A 19,324-nucleotide genomic window follows, 5' to 3' on the forward strand; every position below is an offset into this window, starting at 1 on the left:
AAGAATCCCATCATTCGTGCAATTTCATCCAAAGTTTTTATTCGTTTACCATCTCAATTGATCACTTAGTGTATCGTACAATTCTTTTTTATTGGATGGAAGATTCACTTGTATACAGAATCCACAATTTCTGACCAAAGCATCCATATTCACACGACCCGTTTTGAGATTGTAGAGATAACAAGACGGCATTACAAGCGATGTTTATGACCAGTAGATATAATAAAGCTGGTGTTTGGTGACGGATGCTTATAATAATTGTTATCTTTGATTGTGATGTGCAAGAAGAAGCATTCTCGCCACTAATTATAAAGTGCTTTATCTTATCAAACTAAACTTAGCATACAAATGAGTATGACACATCATGCAGGAGATGAATATCTTACCCCGCACCATTTCCTTTTTTTTTTTTTTCTGGTATGAAAGATGAAATTTCATAACTAGGCAAAAAGCCGAGAGAAATACAAGGTCCACAAAACAGTAAAGTATAATAATAACACTATTACAAGAAAGAGGAGAACTAAAGAAGACGTAGTCATAGAGACGGCAATTCTTCATCTTGAGATGCCACTATTTCTCGTTTAATTTATGTGTGCAGCTTGCACTTCACTTTTGGCTGTTGCCAAGGGCACATCAGCTTTATTTATATGACGAGCCTATTCAAAATACAATGATCTTATAAGTAGTGAATGTTGATTATGGTGATACATCTAATAATTTTTGGTTGTGATGTGACTATAACATGTTTATATTTATCGATACTTTATAAACTCGTCACTTGTTCATAGTATAACACATAAATTGATAACACCAAAAGAAGACTTACTATCATACAATAATTTCTCTTGATGATGATACATTAACATTATGAAAAAATAAATAAATAAAAAAATAAAAAAACAGAAGACCATTGGTCATAAATCTCAAGAGGCCCAATATGGCTCAACAGGCTCATAAATCTTAATTGCAAGCCCAAACCCAAATTTACTCATTCTAAAAGGCTAAAACCCTACTAAAGCCCCTGACTTTCAAACCCAAAACACTGTTTTTCTTTGCAGACGCTCATCACTCCCATCAGCGTCTTTGTGAGTGCAATTCCGGCCATGTATCGAATAGCTTCAAAATTAGCGTCTTCCGTCGCTTCTTCTACTTCCAGGAAATTGGTAGCTACTAATTTTCTGTTCTTTTTTGCTCACATTTTCATTCATGGCATTTCATACTATTTTGCTTTACATTTCTTCTTTCTTAAAACTCTTCTGGGAAAGTTTGCGGAAAAGGGAATGTTGCATTTTTAGTGTTCATGCTATTCTTTGGTTTCTGGGAAATGAAACATGAACTTAGTTTCGCACTGTCATATGATAAGAAGCTCAATATGACCACAAAGTTTGTAAATTTAGTTTGGTTTCATTTCCTGCATTTTCTTAAAAACCAAACGGAGCATATGGTTATATTTGAAGGATCATAATTTGATTGATTGATTAAGTTGGGTGATTTAATATGAAAGACTCCAAGTTTTCTGAAATTTCCTTATTGAATGTTTTTTGTTCATCAATGCATTGCTGACTGATGGTTATGAACTTTTTCTTTTGTTGGTTGTTGATGTGATTTGGAAAGGTATGTAGTAGGGTTATATGTAATAGGAATTATGTGGCAAAAGATATCAGTTTCGGGGTTGGGGCTCGCGCCGCTTTGTTGCAAGGTGTCTCTGAGGTGGCAGAGGCTGTCAAAGTTACAATGGGACCAAAGGTAATGGATTAATATTCTTACATTTCTATCTAGGTTTGTTTGTTTGTATTTTTTTTTTTTTTGGTCATACTTCATTAATATAATTTCCCGTTGAGCTCAGTGTGTAATGGACATTTCTTTACTAGTATAAATATAAGTTGCATGAACAAGGAACAGTACTGAGAACCAAATCTCGTGTAGCTGATGGTTGAAGTGAATTCTTTGTAGTCCTAGATTTGATTTCTTACAGCGAAAGTGAAATGAAAAATCACTGAGGTTTTATCTTTTGTCTCATGCTGGTTGATTGATTCAGGGTCGATATGTGATAATTGAGAACAGTCACAAGGATCCAAAGGTCACAAAGGATGGTGTTACTGTTGCGAAAAGCATTAGTTTCAAGGGAAAGTACAAGAATGTGGGTGCCGATCTTGTGAAGCAGGTTGCTAAAGCTACTAATACTGCTGCAGGAGATGGTACTTCTTTCTCAAATCTATCTCATAAACATAACTAAATTTGATGTTAAGGAATAGGCCGCCTGACTCAGGGACTTCACTTTAGTTGCACAATGGAAGCTCAAATGTCAAAATTGATCATGTAAATTAAAATATTAAAGTCTTTCTCGGAGAGGTGTTGATCATCTTATTCCAGGTACGACTTGTGCAACTGTCCTGACCCAAGCAATACTCACAGAAGGTTGCAAGTCAATAGCTGCTGGGGTAAATGCAATGGATTTGCGCATTGGTATTAATATGGCAGTTGATGCTGTTGTTTCTGATCTGAAAAGCAGAGCATTGATGATAAGCACACCAGACGAGATTACACAGGTGATGTGACTTCTTGGAAAAAAAATGTTGAAATCCCAAACCATATTATACAGATCTTCCTATGAGGACAGGAAATAGATGGGAATGTACTTTAAAAAAGGTCTTCAGGTTTTGGTAATTGATAAAATCTATTTCCTATAAGTTCGGTGAAAGTTGTGCTCTTTATCAGTCTCGTCAACTTTATCTTGTATGACGGGTCTTTCCATAGAAACACGAGAGCAGTGCAGCCTTTCGAAACATGCTGAGGGTATTATTATAGTTTCTCCATTGAAATACCAATTAAAGCTTAGGTGGATGGTTTGAAGTGTTTGTGCTCATGCATATTGTTGATTGCTCTGACTGGATTTTCATATGACAAATAAGTTGCACTACATGTCTGAATCATTGTTTTATTGGACATTCCGGCTTGAATAATATTATGAAATAGGTTGCTACTATTTCTGCAAATGGTGAACGAGAGATTGGAGAGCTGATAGCAAGAGCAATGGAGAAAGTGGGGAAGGAAGGAGTCATTACTGTTGCCGTGAGCATCTTTTTATTTCTATTTTCTAAATTATTATGTTTGACAAACATGTGAGTTTTTTGTTATGGTTCCTCAAATTTTCGTATTTTTGTAGGATGGGAATACTTTGGATAATGAATTGGAAGTGGTGGAAGGGATGAAGCTAGGCAGAGGCTACATTTCTCCTTACTTTATCACTGACCAAAAGACTCAGAAATGTGTAAGTTCAGATATTTGCTGTAAGCAGAAATGTGGATTAGTTCCTATTCCTAATTATGATACAACAATGTCAGCACTAAATATTTGCTAATGGATTATTGTGAACTTTTGCTTGTCTGTATATTCCTTAAAAGGCAAATTTACTTATTTAAAAAAAATAAAAATAAAAAATCTCTTAGCACCAGAGGGTCTGAAAATATCTCAACCTGGCCATATTTACCCTATTATTCACGGACTTAACTTTGGTCTTGGACTCTTGTGACGGTCCTGTTCATGTAGTTGCTTATGTATTCTCGTCTTTATTGAGTTGAAGGTTTATGCTTTATCTATCTTGTCATCAGTTTATATATCTGTGGTCATTTTGTGTTTGTTTCTGCCATAGTTTTGAGGCTACTCAATTATAAACTTTTGTAAAAAGTAACATGCTGTCTTTATTGTTTTTTCTTCTTTCCTTCGTGCTTGATCTTTATTTCACCAGTGTAATCTCTTAACTTATAATTTAATTTGACCTGCAATATGGAAGTTACAATTTTCATGTCTGCAGGAACTGGAAAACCCACTGATCCTCATTTATGAAAAGAAAATTTCGGACCTGAATTCACTTGTGAAAATACTAGAGCTGGCAGTAAACGTAAGTAGCATGTTTCTGATTGTTTACCTTTTATGTTCAACGATGAGTAAATAATCATTTGAAATATAGATAAGATATTCATCTCCTGTTCCTCTTTCCATCTAATTTTAAACAGAAACTTAGACCACTTCTTATTGTGGCTGAGGATGTCGAAGGTGATCCACTTGCTATGCTAATACTCAACAAACATCATGCTGGGGTTAAGGTGTGCTTTTGACTTACCGTGCAAGGTTCATCATGCATCAGATGATACAAGAAGTATTTGTCGTTTCATTTTCAATTTCAATTATATGAGTTGGTTGTGAAATACTAAACATTTTGATAGCTAAAATGTGTCTTCTAGAGACAGCATGGTGTTGGTAGATATGTCTTTATCTGAGAACATGTATAAGAAGACATTTATATATCTACATATCTCTTTTGAGAACATGCATCTCTTACCCCAAAAAAAAAAAAAACATGTATTAATCGTATTGGAGATGTATCTCATCATAGTGTGAGAGAAGAAATATCAGTGATATATATATATATATATATATATATATATCATATATGTTTTCATGCATGCATGGCTGCATTTCTATATACGTAAGCATTTCTGCATTTTTTCTTGGAAAGTGTGATTTATCATCTGCCTAGAAACCCTAAGGGATTATTTTGAATGAAACCATATGAGTTGAAGAATTATTATAACATGAAAGGAAATTGTTTGCAGGGAATTACTAAAAAAATTAAAATATTACAAAGTATATCTCTTCAACTAGGGTCCTAAATTTTTCCTTACTCATATTATGAATGGATGAATAGTGTATTGTATTGGCGAGTATCTATACATACGTTTTACGTTTTATGTTTTCCAATTAGCATGATGTTTTGACATAAATTTTGTACTTTTTCATGTCAACATGCACTATTGTGACAAGTGGAATATTGTTAGGTTTGTGCTATCAAAGCTCCTGGTTTTGGGGAAAACAGGAAAGCTAATTTAGACGATCTCGCCGTTCTTACTGGGGGAGAGGTAATACAGTTTCAAAGCATTAAATTATATACATGTTGACTTGTAAGTTGTAGTAGTGTAATTATGCATTCATTATACAGGTTATCACCAAAGATCGTGGTTTAACTCTCGACAAAGTCCAGTTTGAAATGCTTGGTACTGCAAAAAAGGTTTGCATTTTCACTGCATGATATGTTTTACTCATATGTCTGGCAAATCATAACCAAATTTAAAACAGGTGACTGTCTCTCTTGACGACACCATCATTCTACATGGAGGTGGGGATAAGAAACAGATTGAAGAAAGATGTGAGGAGGTATGCCCTTACATAGAGTTCCCTTTTCTAGTGTTGTCAGTTAAACTTCTATTGATATATTGGTCATATGTATTTCTCGTACATCTTATTGTTGATTATGTAAATCACAGTGTGTGTGTGTGTGTGTGTGTGTTTTTAGAATTATAACTTGATGTAAAAATTTGAATATGTCCTTAAATTAGTTATATGCATGTAATTTAAAATTTTCCGCAAATTCTTGCACATGATTAACTATGACCTTAAGCACTATTTTTATTCATCTGGTTCTACTGAATGATACTATCGTTCACTAAATATTTATACAAGCATAGGTTTCTCTCATACTGAACAGAACTCTATTTCAACTCAACTGAGATGAGCGACTGTTTGGCCGCTTCTTCAGGGGCATCATTTCTCCTTGTCTTTGTGTTTTGGAATGCATGCTTTAGATCCAAGGACTGCCCTATGGTAAATCTTGTATGCTGACAATGACAATGCAAATTAAAGACTCAGGTTGTTAGAAAGTTACAAAGCAGTTATAACAACACTGCTGCTATTGTTCCAAGTCAATCCTTATCTTGTGTAATAGAAATACCTTGCATGTTGTTTTTAGAAAGTCTTATTAATTCATCTAGCAGGAAGTAGTGTGCCTTTCTAGGTTCACACCTTTTAATAATAGGTGTCTTTTCCCTTCCTGCAAATTTACTTTATTTTTATTTTTATTGTTGTGTATTTTCCCCACTGGAGTAAGTCCTAGCTTAAGTAGTCTTGGAACAAACAACTGATTTTCCAGTTAAAAAGACCCAAAAGATTTATTAATTGCTGAATATGAAGATCCTTCAGAAGTGTTTCTCAAGTTTTTTTTTCAGCTAACCACTTGCTTAATTATGACTTAATTAACAATCTCAATGTACATTGGGTGCTCAAGGTGATTAATATTAGTTTAATGTGTTTTAATCACAAATCTATTTTTAACTAATTCATATTTTTATAACCTTTTCCTAACACAAAGATTTAACTCCAATTGTTTTAGTTTGATGCTATCTACCATCGACGGGACAGTTAATTTTTAGCTAGAGTTAAGCCAGATTATAAAGTGCGGATTAAGAATTTGTGTTAAAAAAGGATTTCTAGCAGTAATCAAGTAATTACTTTCAACGAATTTAGTGTTGAGTCATTTTTGACCCTGGGAACATGTTAAATTACAAAGAAAATGATATGTGTGTGCTTGAGCGTTTTTGCACATGCATTTTAACACACAAAAAAGGTGATGGATTTGGAAAGGTTGAGAGAGGGAGAGTCTTTGCACCATCAAACCCACTTTGGCGTAAAGTTTTGGCCAAGCACTAATCATCCCAAGGGGAAAAACTTTCGGCTCGAGATTATTTTGATTGTTTTCTAATATTTTTCATACAGAGCTGGGAATCAAACTTAGATTTAGGATACAGGGATAAGAAAAATATTAAAAGATATCTCGAACTACAAGTCCCTTATTATTATTTTTAATATTAAAAGATATCTCGAATTCGATTTTCTCAATATTTTATTCATAAGAAAATGTATCGAGTACACACTAGAGTGGTTGAGGGGGTTTTCTTTGGTGGAGAAAGTAAATGGGGTTGGGATGAATTTTTTATTTATTAATTTCATATTTGGAAGTACAAAACAACCAAAAAAAAAAAAAATTTGACTCATTAATGCATGAATTAAGAAAACAATAAAAACACCAAGGACAGATGGATAATGTTAAACTAAAAGGAAATAAATTACACTATGGAAGTTGGGGGATCAATTAATTAGGTTGATCTTTGACTTCCATTATTCAATCATGATTGGAAAAACATAAAGGTTAAAAGTTCGTTGGACATAAATTACAAGTTGCATTGCAAGTGCAACTATTGTTGTTGGGTTCACTGTAAAAAAGAAAATTTTAAAAATTAACAATTTTTTCATCCGCAACAGATTCCTTAAACCATCTATTTAGATAAAATTTTAAACATTCATTAAATACTCATGGTTAGTATACACAATATTTTTAAAAATGTTTAATAACGTATTATATATATATATCGTACTTAAATTAATTATAAAAGTATATGATTGTATTTGTTATGAAAATATAATCATGTGTGTGACATAATATGTCACATGATTCTATCAAGTATTATAGATTAAGGGCCGGTCAGGAGTAAATTAACAAATATACAAGCTTGACCTCTTCTTCATGATTAATAACTGTACCAGAAGCTAAGTCTTGCAACAAGGTTTTATATATACATTATCAGGGGAGCTTCAATTTATAGATCTTTGCAGTGCCTACTCCGTCTTATATTTAATAATTTAAACTGTTTATTTTTCATGTATTCTCTCAAAAATATCACTTCAAAAAATATTATTCTAATTCAAAATTATTTAACGACTTAATTAATAATTATCATTTTAGTTTTTTCTTGAAATATCGTATTCGTTTATTTTATGAATCATAATTTACATTACGGCTTCCAAATTATTTACTTGAAATGAATGGTTGAAATACAATATGAATATAAATTGAGCCCACAAATAATTATTTAAGGGATGCCTACATATAAAAGAAGTAGATGATACATCTGTGTCGTGGAAAGATTGTCCTCCACTTCCATGATGAACAGTGGACATCATCTTCACACGTGTGCCATACGCAGCTGTGTGTGCGTGTGTGTGTGAGAGACTGAGTCCAAAAGCAGGTGAGATGGAGATCGATATCTGTATGTCTGGTTAATTTCATCTAGTCGCGTGTGATGCACTCTATTATTGTCAAATTTAATCAATTAAACTTAATTAAACATGTTATTTTTGTCTCTTACACATCAATTATTCTTTTCTTTTTGGGAAATCAGCATCATCAATTCTTCTTATATTCCCATGAAAGAACGATGTACCTGCATTATTCAATAGACTGACTAATTATATATTTTAAGGCGGAATAAATACATCAATTCATTCATATTATTATATGAATTCTTAGTAATTATATTATGAATTATATGAGCAAGCGTGGTGATTTTCCCGGGGGAAAAATGTGAGACAATTTATTGTCTTAGTCCATGAAAGATGATCTTCTAATCCTAAAAGGACTAGAGTATTTTGATTGATTAGGGAATAGAACTTAACCTTATGAGATAAACACTTGTACATAGCTTATTAAAGTATAACACAAGTGTTAATAGGATTTCTAATACAATATGAATTGAAACAAACCTAGTATAACGCAAAAAGGACACTCAAAAGCTTTTTGATAGGCAATGCTTTCGAATGATGCATGTATAAATAGGGATCCCTTCCCTTGCAGCAAATACACTCTCAATACAGAGTCTCACCTTATCTAGGAGACAAGATAATATAAGGTACTGTATAAGTGAAAAAGACTCTCCAAAGACTCTCTCCAATTACCAGGACTGAACAAAGTTAGTATTATTGTATAAAAGCTTAGTACAGACTTACAAAAAAAAATCATTTTGGATTGAACAATATGCAAGAGGCGTAGGGCGTCGGCAAAGGTTATAGGAAAAAATATCTAAAGTTACAATTGCAAGTTGCAACGAACTGATCAGATTCAAGTACAAATTCGTCTCATATAAGTAAATGCAAATCTGTTCACCACGCGCCCATGACAAGTGTGGGCATGATCTAAAGATTATTAATTAGGCTTTTGGTTATGATGTTGCTATCTCCGTTCCTCTCTCTTTACCAATTTCCATTCCACCTTGCCATTCCACCTTGCATCACCTCACAACACCATACCCTCTCTCTTCCTTTTTCCATAACCCAATAACACATACCTTTTTTCTTTACTCTCTCCAGGCTCCAAAACAAGCCCCAAACATCTCTCTCTCTTTCTGAACCAAGCCAGCTTTATCTCCTCTCCCGAATACAAAAGCAAACACTTTTGTCCCTTCCTTTCTCTCTCAAAAAAAATTATCAAGCACCTTCTCCATCTCCCTCTCTCTCTCCTACACAAACACCATGGCAGACAGAGTCTATCCTACAGCGAAACCGGCTACGGCGGCCCCCGCCACAGCAGCCAACCCCGCCTTCCCCGCCACTAAGGCCCAACTCTACAGCAACACGCGCCCAGCCTACCGTCCCCAACCCCACCACCGCCGCCGTAGCAGAAGCCGCTGCTGCTCCTGCTGCCTCTGGATCATCTTCCTCATCCTCCTCCAGCTCGTCATCGTCGCCGCCCTCGGCGCCGCCTTCTACGTCTTCTACCGCCCCCACCGCCCTTCCTTCTCCGTTACCTCCCTCAAGCTCCAAACCTTAAACTTCACCACCAACTCCCACCTCACCTCCAGCTTCAACCTGAACATCACCGCTCGAAACCCTAACAAGAAACTCGTGTTCATCTACAACCCCATGGCCATCTCCATCTTCTCCAACGACGTCGACATCGGCGACGGAATCATACCTTCCTTTGTGCATGGGAAGAAGAACACGACGCTGTTGAAGGCAAAGATCGCGAGCAGCGGGAAAGAGCTTCAGAGCAGTGAAGTGAGTGCTTTGAAGGCTGACATTAAGAGCAAAAGTGGGCTGCCATTGAAGGTCAGGTTGGACACTAAAGTGAGAGTGAAGGTGCTTGGGCTGAAGACTCCAAGAATTGGAATTAGGGTTAAGTGTGAGGGGATTAGGGTAACTTCTCTTCCAACTGCTAAAGCTCCTGCCACTGCTTCTACTTCCAACGCTAAGTGTAAGGTTGACGTTAGAGTCAAGATCTGGAAATGGACCCTGTGAGGGGAAATTGAATTTGCAAAATTAAAGAAAGAAAAGGAAAAGAAAAAAAGGTGTGATATAATTTTTTTTTTGTTTTCTTTCTAAGATTTTGTATTATTTGTCTTATATTCTTGCGAATTTAATTTTGTGATTATTTTTTATTATGTTTTGTTAATGAAAGGGTGGTGGTTGATATTGTATATTGTGTTAGAAAGCAAGTTGTTAACTTGTTGTATTAAGAAATTGTTTGTGTATTAGCTAGGTATTATCTGTTTCAAGATGTATATTATCACAGTTTTCCATTTAGTCGTATTATGAACTGTACACGTGCAAACATGCAGTTTGGGAAAAAGGTCAAATACTCTTATAGATGCGAAAAGAAAAAGGAAATTGATAAGCCTAATAGTAGCGTGGATTTGTAACTAAATTGAGCATTAAAGTGATTAGTTGTTTGATTGAAACCCTCTCGAGTGAGGGGTGGTTTTGAGCTGTTCCTTGACTTTAGGCAGGTGAAGTCGGACAAAGCACACCCCTTATCATCGGGTTAGTAGAGTCCCCGACCACAAACGGTAGGTAGCAAACCACAAACTCAACTCCTTTTTCATATTTTCAATCTCGCATTAGGCCAGATCTTGATGTTTGGATTCTTTCGTGGGTAAATTATATATTCAGAAAAATAACAGTAGTTTACAAAAATGAAATAAAAAGATGGAAACCAGTATGTTTTTTTTTCCTTCAGTTGTGGGCATTATTTTGCATTTTCATGTCAGTTATGCCAGGAAAAATAAGCAATTTAGTTCAGTTTGTATTTAAGTTTGTGTAATGTGTAAGTAAAAGTTTGATATTTGTGTCGGTGGGCGCGGCTTCAATAATTGAAGTTGAATTTTGAAGTTTGAACAGTGAGGAGTGGCCCCAAAAGTATTTTTTTAGTAAAAGGAAGTGCTTTGGCCTGCAGTGCATGTTGTGTTTGGAAACATGGAAAGCACTTCCTCTGCTAACAATGACAGAATAGCATGTGCTACAAATATGTCATGATTGTTTCATCATTCCTGGTTAGCAACTTAGCCCCGATAAATACTAGAAAAATCAATTAATGTAACAATTTCTTATTTATTATGAATGAATAAGGTCGAGAAAAAACGTAGAATGAAAACAAATGAATCATTGTCATATCGGTTGATATTCAAAAATTCATGTGTCATTAGAAACTTAAATTGAGTCGAACCTTTACGCGTCTGACTTAGTTATGTTTTTGTACAACATACAAAGTTGACTTGACAAATGCACAAATTCATCATCAATAGCAAATTCCCTCAATGGGTATAACCTACTAAAGCACTTTGTTGACCAATTTTCACTACCCATAAAGAATCCCATCATTCGTGCAATTTCATCCAAAGTTTTTATTCGTTTACCATCTCAATTGATCACTTAGTGTATCGTACAATTCTTTTTTATTGGATGGAAGATTCACTTGTATACAGAATCCACAATTTCTGACCAAAGCATCCATATTCACACGACCCGTTTTGAGATTGTAGAGATAACAAGACGGCATTACAAGCGATGTTTATGACCAGTAGATATAATAAAGCTGGTGTTTGGTGACGGATGCTTATAATAATTGTTATCTTTGATTGTGATGTGCAAGAAGAAGCATTCTCGCCACTAATTATAAAGTGCTTTATCTTATCAAACTAAACTTAGCATACAAATGAGTATGACACATCATGCAGGAGATGAATATCTTACCCCGCACCTTTTTTTTTTTTTTTTTTTCTGGTATGAAAGATGAAATTTCATAACTAGGCAAAAAGCCGAGAGAAATACAAGGTCCACAAAACAGTAAAGTATAATAATAACACTATTACAAGAAAGAGGAGAACTAAAGAAGACGTAGTCATAGAGACGGCAATTCTTCATCTTGAGATGCCACTATTTCTCGTTTAATTTATGTGTGCAGCTTGCACTTCACTTTTGGCTGTTGCCAAGGGCACATCAGCTTTATTTATATGACGAGCCTATTCAAAATACAATGATCTTATAAGTAGTGAATGTTGATTATGGTGATACATCTAATAATTTTTGGTTGTGATGTGACTATAACATGTTTATATTTATCGATACTTTATAAACTCGTCACTTGTTCATAGTATAACACATAAATTGATAACACCAAAAGAAGACTTACTATCATACAATAATTTCTCTTGATGATGATACATTAACATTATGAAAAAATAAATAAATAAAAAAATAAAAAAACAGAAGACCATTGGTCATAAATCTCAAGAGGCCCAATATGGCTCAACAGGCTCATAAATCTTAATTGCAAGCCCAAACCCAAATTTACTCATTCTAAAAGGCTAAAACCCTACTAAAGCCCCTGACTTTCAAACCCAAAACACTGTTTTTCTTTGCAGACGCTCATCACTCCCATCAGCGTCTTTGTGAGTGCAATTCCGGCCATGTATCGAATAGCTTCAAAATTAGCGTCTTCCGTCGCTTCTTCTACTTCCAGGAAATTGGTAGCTACTAATTTTCTGTTCTTTTTTGCTCACATTTTCATTCATGGCATTTCATACTATTTTGCTTTACATTTCTTCTTTCTTAAAACTCTTCTGGGAAAGTTTGCGGAAAAGGGAATGTTGCATTTTTAGTGTTCATGCTATTCTTTGGTTTCTGGGAAATGAAACATGAACTTAGTTTCGCACTGTCATATGATAAGAAGCTCAATATGACCACAAAGTTTGTAAATTTAGTTTGGTTTCATTTCCTGCATTTTCTTAAAAACCAAACGGAGCATATGGTTATATTTGAAGGATCATAATTTGATTGATTGATTAAGTTGGGTGATTTAATATGAAAGACTCCAAGTTTTCTGAAATTTCCTTATTGAATGTTTTTTGTTCATCAATGCATTGCTGACTGATGGTTATGAACTTTTTCTTTTGTTGGTTGTTGATGTGATTTGGAAAGGTATGTAGTAGGGTTATATGTAATAGGAATTATGTGGCAAAAGATATCAGTTTCGGGGTTGGGGCTCGCGCCGCTTTGTTGCAAGGTGTCTCTGAGGTGGCAGAGGCTGTCAAAGTTACAATGGGACCAAAGGTAATGGATTAATATTCTTACATTTCTATCTAGGTTTGTTTGTTTGTATTTTTTTTTTTTTTGGTCATACTTCATTAATATAATTTCCCGTTGAGCTCAGTGTGTAATGGACATTTCTTTACTAGTATAAATATAAGTTGCATGAACAAGGAACAGTACTGAGAACCAAATCTCGTGTAGCTGATGGTTGAAGTGAATTCTTTGTAGTCCTAGATTTGATTTCTTACAGCGAAAGTGAAATGAAAAATCACTGAGGTTTTATCTTTTGTCTCATGCTGGTTGATTGATTCAGGGTCGATATGTGATAATTGAGAACAGTCACAAGGATCCAAAGGTCACAAAGGATGGTGTTACTGTTGCGAAAAGCATTAGTTTCAAGGGAAAGTACAAGAATGTGGGTGCCGATCTTGTGAAGCAGGTTGCTAAAGCTACTAATACTGCTGCAGGAGATGGTACTTCTTTCTCAAATCTATCTCATAAACATAACTAAATTTGATGTTAAGGAATAGGCCGCCTGACTCAGGGACTTCACTTTAGTTGCACAATGGAAGCTCAAATGTCAAAATTGATCATGTAAATTAAAATATTAAAGTCTTTCTCGGAGAGGTGTTGATCATCTTATTCCAGGTACGACTTGTGCAACTGTCCTGACCCAAGCAATACTCACAGAAGGTTGCAAGTCAATAGCTGCTGGGGTAAATGCAATGGATTTGCGCATTGGTATTAATATGGCAGTTGATGCTGTTGTTTCTGATCTGAAAAGCAGAGCATTGATGATAAGCACACCAGACGAGATTACACAGGTGATGTGACTTCTTGGAAAAAAAATGTTGAAATCCCAAACCATATTATACAGATCTTCCTATGAGGACAGGAAATAGATGGGAATGTACTTTAAAAAAGGTCTTCAGGTTTTGGTAATTGATAAAATCTATTTCCTATAAGTTCGGTGAAAGTTGTGCTCTTTATCAGTCTCGTCAACTTTATCTTGTATGACGGGTCTTTCCATAGAAACACGAGAGCAGTGCAGCCTTTCGAAACATGCTGAGGGTATTATTATAGTTTCTCCATTGAAATACCAATTAAAGCTTAGGTGGATGGTTTGAAGTGTTTGTGCTCATGCATATTGTTGATTGCTCTGACTGGATTTTCATATGACAAATAAGTTGCACTACATGTCTGAATCATTGTTTTATTGGACATTCCGGCTTGAATAATATTATGAAATAGGTTGCTACTATTTCTGCAAATGGTGAACGAGAGATTGGAGAGCTGATAGCAAGAGCAATGGAGAAAGTGGGGAAGGAAGGAGTCATTACTGTTGCCGTGAGCATCTTTTTATTTCTATTTTCTAAATTATTATGTTTGACAAACATGTGAGTTTTTTGTTATGGTTCCTCAAATTTTCGTATTTTTGTAGGATGGGAATACTTTGGATAATGAATTGGAAGTGGTGGAAGGGATGAAGCTAGGCAGAGGCTACATTTCTCCTTACTTTATCACTGACCAAAAGACTCAGAAATGTGTAAGTTCAGATATTTGCTGTAAGCAGAAATGTGGATTAGTTCCTATTCCTAATTATGATACAACAATGTCAGCACTAAATATTTGCTAATGGATTATTGTGAACTTTTGCTTGTCTGTATATTCCTTAAAAGGCAAATTTACTTATTTAAAAAAAATAAAAATAAAAAATCTCTTAGCACCAGAGGGTCTGAAAATATCTCAACCTGGCCATATTTACCCTATTATTCACGGACTTAACTTTGGTCTTGGACTCTTGTGACGGTCCTGTTCATGTAGTTGCTTATGTATTCTCGTCTTTATTGAGTTGAAGGTTTATGCTTTATCTATCTTGTCATCAGTTTATATATCTGTGGTCATTTTGTGTTTGTTTCTGCCATAGTTTTGAGGCTACTCAATTATAAACTTTTGTAAAAAGTAACATGCTGTCTTTATTGTTTTTTCTTCTTTCCTTCGTGCTTGATCTTTATTTCACCAGTGTAATCTCTTAACTTATAATTTAATTTGACCTGCAATATGGAAGTTACAATTTTCATGTCTGCAGGAACTGGAAAACCCACTGATCCTCATTTATGAAAAGAAAATTTCGGACCTGAATTCACTTGTGAAAATACTAGAGCTGGCAGTAAACGTAAGTAGCATGTTTCTGATTGTTTACCTTTTATGTTCAACGATGAGTAAATAATCATTTGAAATATAGATAAGATATTCATCTCCTGTTCCTCTTTCCATCTAATTTTAAACAGAAACTTAGACCACTTCTTATTGTGGCTGAGGATGTCGAAGGTGATCCACTTGCTATGCTAATACTCAACAAACATCATGCTGGGGTTAAGGTGTGCTTTTGACTTACCGTGCAAGGTTCATCATGCATCAGATGATACAAGAAGTATTTGTCGTTTCATTTTCAATTTCAATTATATGAGTTGGTTGTGAAATACTAAACATTTTGATAGCTAAAATGTGTCTTCTAGAGACAGCATGGTGTTGGTAGATATGTCTTTATCTGAGAACATGTATAAGAAGACATTTATATATCTACATATCTCTTTTGAGAACATGCATCTCTTACCCCAAAAAAAAAAAAAACATGTATTAATCGTATTGGAGATGTATCTCATCATAGTGTGAGAGAAGAAATATCAGTGATATATATATATATATATATATATATCATATATGTTTTCATGCATGCATGGCTGCATTTCTATATACGTAAGCATTTCTGCATTTTTTCTTGGAAAGTGTGATTTATCATCTGCCTAGAAACCCTAAGGGATTATTTTGAATGAAACCATATGAGTTGAAGAATTATTATAACATGAAAGGAAATTGTTTGCAGGGAATTACTAAAAAAATTAAAATATTACAAAGTATATCTCTTCAACTAGGGTCCTAAATTTTTCCTTACTCATATTATGAATGGATGAATAGTGTATTGTATTGGCGAGTATCTATACATACGTTTTACGTTTTATGTTTTCCAATTAGCATGATGTTTTGACATAAATTTTGTACTTTTTCATGTCAACATGCACTATTGTGACAAGTGGAATATTGTTAGGTTTGTGCTATCAAAGCTCCTGGTTTTGGGGAAAACAGGAAAGCTAATTTAGACGATCTCGCCGTTCTTACTGGGGGAGAGGTAATACAGTTTCAAAGCATTAAATTATATACATGTTGACTTGTAAGTTGTAGTAGTGTAATTATGCATTCATTATACAGGTTATCACCAAAGATCGTGGTTTAACTCTCGACAAAGTCCAGTTTGAAATGCTTGGTACTGCAAAAAAGGTTTGCATTTTCACTGCATGATATGTTTTACTCATATGTCTGGCAAATCATAACCAAATTTAAAACAGGTGACTGTCTCTCTTGACGACACCATCATTCTACATGGAGGTGGGGATAAGAAACAGATTGAAGAAAGATGTGAGGAGGTATGCCCTTACATAGAGTTCCCTTTTCTAGTGTTGTCAGTTAAACTTCTATTGATATATTGGTCATATGTATTTCTCGTACATCTTATTGTTGATTATGTAAATCACAGTGTGTGTGTGTGTGTGTGTGTGTTTTTAGAATTATAACTTGATGTAAAAATTTGAATATGTCCTTAAATTAGTTATATGCATGTAATTTAAAATTTTCCGCAAATTCTTGCACATGATTAACTATGACCTTAAGCACTATTTTTATTCATCTGGTTCTACTGAATGATACTATCGTTCACTAAATATTTATACAAGCATAGGTTTCTCTCATACTGAACAGAACTCTATTTCAACTCAACTGAGATGAGCGACTGTTTGGCCGCTTCTTCAGGGGCATCATTTCTCCTTGTCTTTGTGTTTTGGAATGCATGCTTTAGATCCAAGGACTGCCCTATGGTAAATCTTGTATGCTGACAATGACAATGCAAATTAAAGACTCAGGTTGTTAGAAAGTTACAAAGCAGTTATAACAACACTGCTGCTATTGTTCCAAGTCAATCCTTATCTTGTGTAATAGAAATACCTTGCATGTTGTTTTTAGAAAGTCTTATTAATTCATCTAGCAGGAAGTAGTGTGCCTTTCTAGGTTCACACCTTTTAATAATAGGTGTCTTTTCCCTTCCTGCAAATTTACTTTATTTTTATTTTTATTGTTGTGTATTTTCCCCACTGGAGTAAGTCCTAGCTTAAGTAGTCTTGGAACAAACAACTGATTTTCCAGTTAAAAAGACCCAAAAGATTTATTAATTGCTGAATATGAAGATCCTTCAGAAGTGTTTCTCAAGTTTTTTTTTTTCTCTGCAAAAGAGCCCAGGTTTCTCATATTGTACTTCCCGAAACCATCTGTAAAATTGTAAAATATTTGCTAATTCTTAATATTTTCTTAGAGTTGTTTAGCTTTATTCATGATTAAAATAACTTTTATGAATTTTAAAGAGAGACCATGATGAGGGTTCAGGTAGATCTGATATTATCAACCGATAAATTAGAGAAAGCACTGTCAAAGGTTTTTGAGCAGTCTAATAACACTAAATATATTTTACAGTTGAGAACAGCAATGGAGAAGAGTACCGCCATGTTTGACAAGGAGAAAGCACAGGAGCGGCTGTCAAAGCTATCTGGTGGAGTTGCTGTTTTCAAGGTATGTTATTCACCTTTATGAATTGCTGTCATATGTTGCGTATTTTATGCTCTCAGATACTAACATATCTTTTTCTTCTAACAGGTTGGAGGGGTTAGTGAGGCAGAAGTCGGGGAAAGGAAAGATAGGGTAACAGATGCTTTAAATGCTACAAGAGCAGCTGTGGAAGAGGGTATTGTGCCAGGTTGGTTGATTTTGCCATTTGTCAGTCAAATATGTTTTCATCTCTACCCGCATAATAAAAGCACGAGTGTTGTCTTTAGGTGGTGGTGTTGCTCTCTTGTATGCTACAAAAGCTTTGGATAACCTTCAAGTGCAAAATGAAGACCAAAGAAGAGGAGTACAAATAATCCAGAATGCTCTAAAGGTTTACTTCGATTGAGTCTCTTGGCATTTCTTTTTGGGGGTTTATTTTTGTAAGTTTTCCTGACGGTATGCATATTGTTTACTTGGAATAGGCACCTACGTTCACTATAGTTTCAAATGCTGGTTTTGATGGTCCGCTGGTTCTTGGTAAATTGTTGGAACAAGATGATCCTAAATTGGGTTATGATGCGGCCAAAGGTTGGTTTTTCATTTTCTATGTTGTTTTTCTTTATTTCAATACTTACATCTTGGCCAACTTTACGACATTTATTACCTGTTCTTGAGCTCTGTCGTTTCTAAACTATCTTGATTTTGTTGTTATTTGGTTTAATCATCTTTATGTTGGCCAAGTTGAGTTGTTCTTAAACACTTTCCTCCCAATTACAGATGAAAAGCACTTGAAATATGTTCATTATATAACAAACTGATACCAGAAAATAACTTTTGAGTTCCTATGTTTGCTTTGTTATCATTTTTCATCATTTTGGTGAGATCTTATCAAAGTTTCAGCTTTTGAACTTATTCGCAAGTTTGGCTGTTCTAAACATTCTCCGCTTCTTTTCCTGCTGCTTAATCGTGGTGCTTGTGAATAGGGGAATTCGTTGACATGGTGAAGGCTGGAATCATAGATCCTCTGAAAGTCATTAGAACCGCCTTGGTAGACGCTGCCAGGTGAAATGGGTGGTCTGTTTTGTGATAAACGCTTTTGCTATGTGGTGTTCTGCTATCTCAAACCGGTACGCGTTCTCTTTTGCAGTGTTTCGTTGCTGTTGACAACAACTGAGGCAGCTGTGGTGGACAAACCAAATGAGAAAAAACCTCCTAGCCGTGTGCCAGATATGGATGCTTTGGGAGGCTACTAACTTGTAAAAGTCACTAAATTGAACAGCAACATCATGGAGTGTTTTGTAACAATATAGGGCCTTGTGTTATCTATTTTTCTAGAACAATAAATATTTTGATACGGGAATTCAGTAGTCGATATTGAAAGGCAATGGCAATTCCACAAGTCAATAATATTTTAGTTTAACAGCAACATCATATGGGACTGGTGAATGATTCTCTACTGAAAACGTACTCATTTTAGTTATAGTTAATCTATTGTAATAATATAACATAATTATGATTCAGTATATTGAGTTTATGGTCATGATAATTTGATCTAGTGGCGCTCCGTCTTTATTTTGTTTAAGAATATCAAATTCAAATCTTATGGAGAATGGATACGTTAAATGAAATGAGAAACTAT

General features: G+C 34.8%; 3 protein-coding genes across 3 annotated transcripts; all 3 read left to right on the forward strand.

Moving 5' to 3' along the window:
• The first annotated feature begins 1,013 nt into the window (after positions 1-1,013).
• LOC148917945 (chaperonin CPN60-like 2, mitochondrial) lies at positions 1,014-5,809 on the forward strand. Its single transcript, XM_089050553.1, has 12 exons — positions 1,014-1,163; positions 1,615-1,746; positions 2,039-2,198; positions 2,374-2,549; positions 2,977-3,072; positions 3,167-3,271; positions 3,815-3,901; positions 4,017-4,106; positions 4,839-4,919; positions 5,000-5,068; positions 5,137-5,214; positions 5,546-5,809. The coding sequence occupies exons 1-12, from the start codon at positions 1,104-1,106 to the stop codon at positions 5,570-5,572; spliced, it is 1,161 nt and encodes a 386-aa protein (XP_088906679.1). The 5' UTR covers positions 1,014-1,103; the 3' UTR covers positions 5,573-5,809.
• Positions 5,810-8,945: 3,136 nt separating this feature from the next.
• On the forward strand, positions 8,946-10,142 carry LOC103327702 (NDR1/HIN1-like protein 13). The gene has a single exon (XM_089051428.1). The coding sequence runs from the start codon at positions 9,199-9,201 to the stop codon at positions 9,961-9,963; it is 765 nt and encodes a 254-aa protein (XP_088907554.1). The 5' UTR covers positions 8,946-9,198; the 3' UTR covers positions 9,964-10,142.
• A 2,179-nt stretch (positions 10,143-12,321) lies between these two features.
• HSP60-3A (heat shock protein 60-3A) lies at positions 12,322-19,111 on the forward strand. Its single transcript, XM_008230070.2, has 17 exons — positions 12,322-12,470; positions 12,922-13,053; positions 13,346-13,505; positions 13,681-13,856; positions 14,284-14,379; positions 14,474-14,578; positions 15,122-15,208; positions 15,324-15,413; positions 16,142-16,222; positions 16,303-16,371; positions 16,440-16,517; positions 17,614-17,709; positions 17,794-17,893; positions 17,973-18,076; positions 18,168-18,273; positions 18,669-18,747; positions 18,833-19,111. Exons 1-17 carry the CDS (start codon positions 12,411-12,413, stop codon positions 18,936-18,938), a joined length of 1,725 nt encoding a protein of 574 aa, XP_008228292.2. The 5' UTR covers positions 12,322-12,410; the 3' UTR covers positions 18,939-19,111.
• The last annotated feature ends 213 nt before the right edge of the window (positions 19,112-19,324 follow it).

Source organism: Prunus mume, linkage group LG4, assembly GCF_029339155.1.
Source record: "Prunus mume cultivar Tortuosa linkage group LG4, ASM2933915v1, whole genome shotgun sequence".
Lineage (NCBI taxonomy): Eukaryota > Viridiplantae > Streptophyta > Magnoliopsida > Rosales > Rosaceae > Prunus > Prunus mume.

Bases quoted from the DNA above. Each gene is read 5' to 3' on its own strand.
- LOC148917945 (XM_089050553.1), top strand. From the start codon at position 1,104: ATGTATCGAATAGCTTCAAAATTAGCGTCTTCCGTCGCTTCTTCTACT. The intron at 1,747-2,038 runs GTAATGGATTAA...TGATTGATTCAG, and splicing joins AAGTTACAATGGGACCAAAG to GGTCGATATGTGATAATTGA. The intron at 3,272-3,814 runs GTAAGTTCAGAT...TCATGTCTGCAG, and splicing joins ACCAAAAGACTCAGAAATGT to GAACTGGAAAACCCACTGAT.
- HSP60-3A (XM_008230070.2), top strand. From the start codon at position 12,411: ATGTATCGAATAGCTTCAAAATTAGCGTCTTCCGTCGCTTCTTCTACT. The intron at 16,518-17,613 runs GTATGCCCTTAC...TATATTTTACAG, and splicing joins TTGAAGAAAGATGTGAGGAG to TTGAGAACAGCAATGGAGAA. The intron at 17,894-17,972 runs GTTGGTTGATTT...TGTTGTCTTTAG, and splicing joins GGAAGAGGGTATTGTGCCAG to GTGGTGGTGTTGCTCTCTTG.
- LOC103327702 (XM_089051428.1), top strand. From the start codon at position 9,199: ATGGCAGACAGAGTCTATCCTACAGCGAAACCGGCTACGGCGGCCCCC.